At 47.1% G+C, this 8631-nt stretch overlaps 1 protein-coding gene across 1 annotated transcript; it reads right to left on the bottom strand.

Moving 5' to 3' along the window:
• Nucleotides 1–404: 404 nt before the first annotated feature.
• Nucleotides 405–1028, bottom strand: LOC141041338 (uncharacterized). Its single transcript, XM_073507474.1, has one exon. The coding sequence runs from the start codon at nt 1026–1028 to the stop codon at nt 405–407; it is 624 nt and encodes a 207-aa protein (XP_073363575.1).
• Nucleotides 1029–8631: the final 7603 nt, after the last annotated feature.

Here is an 8631-nt window from a genome sequence, read left to right as displayed (position 1 = left end):
GCCATAGCCGCCGTAGGGCGCGCCGGGAGCAGCCGGGGGAGCGGCCATGTAGGCGTGGGCGCGTGAGCCCGGACCCCGTCCAAGGATGCCACTGCTACCGGTGCTATTGGGGCGGGACTGCATGGGCCACATCTGGATGGCTCCTGTCCAAGGGTTGAAAGGAGTTGGCATTGGAGGAGCGCCACCAGCAGACTTGTAGCCCTTGTTCTTGCCCTTCCCCTTGCCATAGCCGGTGGCATGAGGGTTGTGGGCAGGAGCCCGCCATGGCTGGCCGCCGGCCGCCCCGGAAGGAGCACCACCGCTGCCCCCGGAGGACGCACTGCCACCGCTGGGAGGAGCGGGGCCTGGTCCTTTGGCGACGTAGAAGGCGGAGGCCGAGGTGTTGTTGGAGCGCCGAGAGGCCTTCATCTCGTGGAGCAGCAGCATGTTGCGGAAGTTGAGGAAGGTAGGGAACGGCGTGAAGAGGGGGCGATGTCGGCGACGCTGTCGAAGCGCTCGTGGAGACCCTTGATGACGTTGGTGACGAGCTCGGGATCGGAGACGGGCACACCGACCTCGGCGAGGGCGTCAGCCGCCGTCTTTTGCAGGTGAAGGTAATCGGTGATGGACCGATCTTCCTGCTTGATGTTGTGGAACTCCTCAGCGAGATAAATCTCGCGGCTCTTTTGGTTGTCGTTGAAGAGCGTGAGGACGGAGGTCCAGACCTTGTACGCCGTGGCGGTGGCGGAGTCGGTGGGCATGACGAGGTCGACGATGTCCATGGCCATGGAGCCATAGAGCCAGCGGAGCACGAGGACGTCGAGGCGGAGCCACGTTGGGTCGGTGGAGGGCTTCTCGGAGGTGAGGTGATCCTCGAGGGCGTAGGTGGTGACGGCGATGTTGAAGAAGGTCCTCCACTTGGGGAAGACAGCGCTCTTGAACTCGAGGACGATGGGGACGAGGGAGCGGACGCTGGGAATCGCGGTGGCCTGCGCCCAAAGGGCGGCGTTGGGGTGAGGTGCAGGCGGTTCAGAGGTGCCCGGCGCCATGGGAGGGAGGGGAGGGAGGTGACCAGCGGCGCGGGATCAGAGGTCGGTGGCGCTAGGGTTGGAGGGACCGGAAGCGAGAGGATTCTTAGGCTGATACCTTGAAAGATTTGGGAATACTTGCCACACTTGGGCTTTTCCATTGCATGTCAATATATACACATAATTACAATCCTAACCATAAATGGGAGATCACAATAATATCGATACTCCTCGATTTAGGGGATTAGGAGATATGTCACGATACGTGACATATTAGTCAACACTCACTCGTGCGATCGGAGTTACACGTACGTACCTCATACATACGTGATTGGGATTGAAAATGGGTAACTAGGTAAAGTGGAGTTACGTGCTTTAAGATTGACATCATGATGTGCCATTCATCAGGATGGGTCTCACCTGGCCTGGCCTGAATTTTTTTCCGATTTTATGGTCTCCCAGTATAGAGACTCGGGGGCACACCACAAAGCGTTGCGGTGAGATGAAATGTGGAAAGAAAATGCACCATGACCAGTGACCAAGCCACGCAAAATTTCTCACAGTTCAGGGGCACTAACATCAGACCTTCGTTGCGATGTAGCGGGACGTTCAATTCAGACACTTTGGAAGAGATGGAGCATGGCAGGTGTAGGCGCCAGCAAGAGCGATAAGGCTCGGCGGCACGAGCCGGCACGCAGCGGGCGCGTGCCCGCGCGTCTACAGCGCGTGGCGTCACCATGCCGACACCCGCGCTACGTGCACGCACACCCATACGCTGCCGTACCTTGAAAACGTATAGCACAGGGATTAATGTACTCCATAGCAGGTGCAAATGGAATCCTTCGTTGTTTGGCGTGTTGTCACTAATTTTTTACACAAATGACCATCACACCTTTTCCACTTACTGGATAAATTACACCAGTTCAGTACACAAAGAAAACTAAATTTTCAGATAAAACTAAAAGCACATCAAAGTCGTTGTATCTCATTTGTCTCGAAATCTCAAGCGAAAAATCCTGAGAAGATAAAAAATACTCAGGCTAGACAAACTTTATAAATACGAGACAGCCATCCAACCGTGTACCTCAAATGTCCGAACACATTTCAAACGTATTTGAAAAACCTGTAATTTTTTTATTTAAACCAGGCCAAAATCAACACATTTTTGACATATTTCATTAAACAAAAACGGACATGACATTATTTTAACATAGCAAAAGTTAATCTAGTCTAAATCTTCGCTGGCGTCCGTGTTTCAAGTACTTGTTGATCCCCACGTCCGCCATGAGCTTCTTTGCCATTCTACTTGTAAAGAAGACAGGGAGCACACGAAAATAATTGACATTTTGATGGGGGCAATGTTGTTGGATTGCAAATGTAATTGTTCTCATGACTGGTATCCATTAGTTAACACTACATTAGGACAGATGTCTACGTGGTATTATTTCCGTCGTTAGTGAGGTTGGTTTTCCAACCAAAATAATCTCTCAGCAGTCTGGTTCACATATAAGTGGCATGCATTTTGGATATACCGTCAGTTTGATTTCTAAAGTTGTGAATTCCTATGTCATTTTAACGTTGGTTTAGGCTGGGTGTGAACTGTATGAAATTCTATCGCCTAGGTGCAACAGTTAAATCAATAATATTGCATTTTTCAAAATATATTATTTTAAATACTTAGACTAGAAGAATGCCATATGAAAAAAAAATACTACTTAGACTAGAAACCTTAAAATCATAGCCCTAGATTTGTCTCCTAATTTTTTTTGTAAATATTTTTTGGGGGTTTATACTACCATGGTAGAAATTGGTGATCACAGTTGTACCCGAAAGAACTACTTCTTCCAGCAAAAGAGAAAAACTACTTACATCAATATCTAAAACATCATTTTTTTTAACCGGAGGGAGTAGAATCTGGCCAATCATGTCGACGTAGAGTCAAGCGAATATTAGGCCGGCACCTGGAAAGGGGTATGTGTTTTTTATGGGAAGATCGAGAAAATTAAATAACCAGGCAAGTTGGTGAAGGCACAGAGAGTGTGCCGCGAGAGGACGAGCTTGTACTGCATGAAATCTAAGAGCAACTCTAGCAGACCCCGCAAAACACCCGGCCCGTAAAAATTCCGGCAAGTATGCGGGCTCGGGCCAATTTTCCGGCCAGAACAGAGCCCGCATACTCGCCCGGCCCGCAAAAAATGTTGCCGCAGCCCGCAAACCGCACGCCCCGAGCACTATAAGTGAGGTTCGGCGACCGTTTTGCAGGTCCAAACCCTATCCCCCGTCGTCGCGAGCCACCCGATTCCCCTTTCCCCCTCTTCCAATTTCTCGCCGCCCCGCCTCCAACCGCCATGTGGGGGCGAATGTGGAGCTCCTGACGCGGCTCGGGCAGCAGATCCGGCCATGAGAGGGACCCGGAGCGCGAGCGGCGCGTCCGGTCCGACGGCGCGAGGAAGCGCGGCGCATGGAAGTGGACCAACCACGGGCTATCGCCGCCGGCGAGCTTCGACCGCCGCGAGACGGAGGAGTACGACCGCCGGCGCGCGTCCTTCTCCTCTGCGAGGTCTTCCTACGCCGGATCCTCCTCCTCTTCCGCCACGGGGTTCCTCCCCGTGAAGAGGGAGTGGTCAAATGAGGAGGAGGAGCCAGAGCCGCCAGCGCCGTTCGCCTTCGTCCCGGTGAAGGAGGAGCCCAAGGAGCCCGCTCCGCTTGGCCGCCGCGGAGTCGTCGGGCCCGAGGACTACGTCACGGACTTCGACGCCATCGCCGAGCGGAGCGTGCGCGAGGAGGAGGAGCGCCAGCGCCACGCCGAGGAGCTCGAAGCCCTCGAGTGGCGGCAGGCGGTCGCCGACAACGTCGCCGCCAACACGAAGGCTGACGAGTGGCGCCGCATCCGCGCGGAGCAGGCGGAGAAGTACGTCGATCTGTGCAGCTCCGGCGAGGAGGATTGAGCGTCCGGCTCCTCCACGGCGTCGTCCAGTTTGCCGCGACCTCGCCACCGTCAGATCCGAACCCCTAGTACTAGTTTAACGTAGTATGTAGTATAGCTATGCTTGTAGTTTGTTGATCATGTGATGAACTATGTAGTATGTGATGAACTATGTTTGTGCAATTTCTCCCGTGAAAGTATTTTTTTCAAATTATGCAGGTTTAGATACGGGTTCTGCTTGGCCGCGCGTGTTTTTGACCTGCAAACGCGACCTTCGTCAAACCGCAAACGCGTTTTGCGGGTCGTATTTTTGCGCGGTCTGCTAGAGTTGCTCTAAAGTTGGCACATAAACCTTGCATTGAATGCTTAACGTACAGGCCCTAGGAAAAAATATTTGCACATGCAGCACATGAGAAGGAATGAGATGGGTGCATAGGGGATGAATGGTGGACATTTATCTTGATTAATTTACAAATTATGGCGGTGATATCATCGATAATGAATGATCGGATAAGGTGATATCACCGCGCTTCACCACATTTAGCAGCACAAATTCGCATAAACTCTCTCAATTTGAATCATATCCAATTTTGTATTCAGCTATAAAATCTATTGCAATTCTTAGATTACAGGTGTTGAATGACGGAGAGATGGCACTGTCTTCTATCATAGGGTTTGAAATCATGTAAGAGGGGCTTCACATATGACATCTTTCTAGTATTTTCTTCTGAAACATGAATGAAATTTGAGATGCGGCTCAAACTTCCTATTGAGACTTTGAGAAGGATGCTACAAGATATACACATATTTATATAACTATCCTATAAAACCAGCTGTGACAAGGTGTAGGCCTACGTGTTTGAAAAGTGGCCACACGAACAAAGCACAAGCAATTCAAATTAACATAACAAGTGAGGAAATAAATATTGAAAGAATGATTTCTTCATCGCAAGCTGGAATTTTATATAGGGCAAGCTAGAATCCAGTGGTCCTATTACGTTAGAAGTGGTCCCAAGAAATATTCATTCGTACTCTTTTGGAGTTTTGTTGAAGGAATCTACAGTTGGCTTCCCAAAATATTTTCTGTTGGTCTAGTCCATATCGTTATTACTTCAATAATTCCCAATTCATCTAATATTGTTTGATATTGTATATGTATAAAACAAAATAGATATTGGTTGAAGCGTGTGTGTTGCCACCATAGAGGCCGCCTAGGCTAGTATCAACCACTTGCCAGTACACACAAAAAAAGTTTGTACCAGATTGGAGAACAATAAGCTTCCTAACAGACTCTTGCCGGTTTATCAAAAACAAACCATAAGAAATGTTTATTGACCCATGGTTCAGCTGAACCTTGACTATCTGCCTTTTTTTTCATGTGGACGTAGGAGCTAGTTTTGCAGGCTATTGCAGCTTAGCATATTTTTTAATCTCACCTAGCACATGAACTAATGCAAAGCACATAGGCAATAACATAAAAAATAACTTCAAATTTAAGAAGATTTGTTTTGCTTACATTGTGCATGTTTGTGTCTTATATATACATGCATGCAAATTTTCAAGAAGAACTCATATATTTTGTGTGCTGTGAAAAAAACCATGCTCCAAACAAAAAAATGGATACTTTGCACGTGGCATGGATTTTGAGTGGAACTTAATCGACATCTATGGTCTCGAAACATGAAACTGTTGGCTCAGCAAATCTTCTCACCCCAAACGATTTACATCAAGAATAATGTGAAACCCTTTGCTTTGTTTGCATTGTTGGATCATATATAGTGGTTTAGGGCAAGTCCAATAATTAATAAGACATTTTTATGTGTTCCACATCATCTGAAGGTAATTAATGTTTGCATACTCCTAAAAGAATCATACTCCCTCCGTCTAGGTGTATTATGCATATGAGAAGGTGCATCGCAACCTTTTTTCGACAAAGGGTGGATTTTATTTGCTCAAAATAGAGCATCAAAAGGATACAAAATACAATGAGCACACATCCGGCCTCTGCATAGTTAAGATGCACACAACCATTATAAACACACAGACACACACACACACAAACACCCCGACAGATAGCAAAGTAATATAAGACCAAATCTATGCATGGGTGAGGAAAAAAGAAAATCCAAAGCAATCCGATCCGCGATCTGCAAACTACAGAAATTACCATATCTGTACCAACCACCTCATGACATCACACGGACGACGAGATTCTTCAACAGCAACGCCTTTATGAAGGCACTAGTAGAAAAAGGGCCTATTGTCCCGGTTGGTAAGGGCCTTTTGTCCCGGTTTTTGAAACGGGACTAAAGGGTCGTTACTAATGCCCTAACCTTTTAGTCCCGGTTCTTACACGAACCGGGACAGATGGGCCTCCACGTGGCCGGTGCGGCGAGCCCAGGCAGGAGGGCCTTTGGTCCCGGTTGGTGGCACTAACCGGGACCAATAGGCATCCACGCGTCAGCATTTCAGGGGCTGGGGTTTTTGTTTTTTTAAAGGGGTGGTTTGGGGGTTTTGGGGGGTTAATTTAGGTGTTTCATATATTGTGTTAGCTAGCTAATTAATAGAGAGAAGTGTCCTCTCTTATCTCCGTGCTTGGTCGACGCTACGTACTATATACGTATGGAGAGGACTAGACACGCTAGCTAAGCAAATGAAGAAAACAGAAGATCGTCATGAACATATGCATACAGAGAGAAGTGGTATCGACCACCTCTCCTTCTCCGAGAGATTGGTCAAACAACAAGTTCTCGTATATCTATCCGACACTACCGGCTACATATATACAATAATTATCTCTTACAATATAATCTCCTAATTAAATTGTAAGAACACAGGGTCCACATAGTATTCTCCGTTTTCAGCGATCACGTGGTCAAGGAAGAATGCCGCCAATTCCTCTTGAATTGCTCGCATACGATCTGGTGCTAGGAGTTCATCCCGCATCCGAAAAATCTAATTTGAAGAAGGGGTCAATACATATATATATATGAATAAATGAAACTCGACACAAATAATGGTAATAAAATAAAATTATGAATATTATTGCTTACGCACTTCATATTGTTCGTCAGACTTGCCCCGCTCACAGGTCGTGTAGCAGATGGACTCGCAAATGTAGTATCCACGGTAATTATTCCCGGGTTCCTGCCACAACCACTTTACAAGAAAGAGAGGTCAATCAAACTGATAAGTAAGCATGCTAAATGGTATTGATGAAACTAGCGCTTGAATCACTAGGAGATGCGCGGAACATGCTACTATAGTACTTACTTTCGGGTTGTCTAAATTGCAGCTTCTTCGGCAGTCCCGGAGCTTTTGTGGTGAATTTTCTCCAAACCCTGCCAGACAAAGAAAACAATTACTTGATATCAAGAAATGAACAAAGTTGCTGATATGGTGGATAATGATCGATTTAACTTACTTCTCAAGCATTTGAGTCATGTCTGCATAGTCCTGGGGATCTTTTCGTCTCGAGTCTAAGACGGTTACTACTCCCTGCTCAAGCTTAATCTCTAGCAGAATATAGTGGAAGCTGCGCACGCATGCATAAGTCATCAATTACATTACTATAACCTGGACTAATAAAGGAAACCGAATATGCACAAGACAGTAACACTCACTTGAAGTTGTAAGGAAAGAGTATTATATCTTTGTTTTCATTTATTACCAACGATCGTAGCAAGTTGGCCTCGGTATTTTCGGCATGATATTTAACCTCAGTTGCATCTATGAGATTTGTGTTAATGAACCCAATATCACCGATTTTTCTTTTCTTCAATTCGGCGATCTTCAATCTGCATAATATAGTGAGGATAATTATAAATACATGCAATGAAAGAGCTGACCTATATAGAGAGACCTAATGACGGAAGTAGTACTACTTACAGACAGTAGCAAGTGATCGTTGATTTATCGAGGGTCTTTTGATTGAAAAACTAGAAGAACTCCTCAAATGGAACATTCAACAGTTCAATTCCAACTAGGTCATGCTCCGGTTTAACTCTCAGCGTCAAAGTATTCCTCACCCCAGACTCTCTCCAGGTTTTCATGTACCAATCATGTAATCTTCGCATCATCGTTGTTAGAGATCTTTCATCTTTGACGAGAGGCTTCCCGTAATGGTATTTGTGTTCGTCCACCTCCATGAAACCATAATGTACATCGTCGGGCAGGTAATCTCCAAGATTGCTATAACCGGGCACCATCCTCGGATCTGCAGCGACGATGTCGCTAGACACCTTGAGCGGGGGGCACGATTGGTTCGCTTGTTCGCCGAGCTGGGCAATTTTTTTCCTAGCTCGTCGTTCTTTTTACCTTTGATCACTGACAGTACTTCCCGACCGCTCCGCCTCGGCAAATGTCTTTGCAAGAATGCGCTCATAGTTGCCTCTCGGCGGAGACTTTGGTGGTTTTGTCAGGGCAGCCAGAGTGCGCTTCGCTTTCACCGGATCTACCTTCTCCTCCGGAGGTGGATGTTTCTTTGCTTTCACCCCTTCAAAGTAGTTCGTCACTTCGGCTCGCACAATCTTTGTGGTTTCCTCCTCGGTCCTCTCGTATGGTAACTTCTCTGGAGTCTTCAGAGAAGGACCGAATCTGTATTGCCTCCCACCTCTGGTTGTACTGCTAGACGCCGGCAGAGCAGACGGAGCGGCTGTGGCTGTCTTCTTTCCTTGCTTACGAGGCGGAGGAGAAGGA

Source organism: Aegilops tauschii, chromosome 2 (genome assembly GCF_002575655.3).
Source record: "Aegilops tauschii subsp. strangulata cultivar AL8/78 chromosome 2, Aet v6.0, whole genome shotgun sequence".
Taxonomy (NCBI): Eukaryota; Viridiplantae; Streptophyta; class Magnoliopsida; order Poales; family Poaceae; genus Aegilops; species Aegilops tauschii.
Note: the sequence above shows the minus strand (reverse complement) of the source record. Positions and strands in the feature narration are given on the sequence as shown.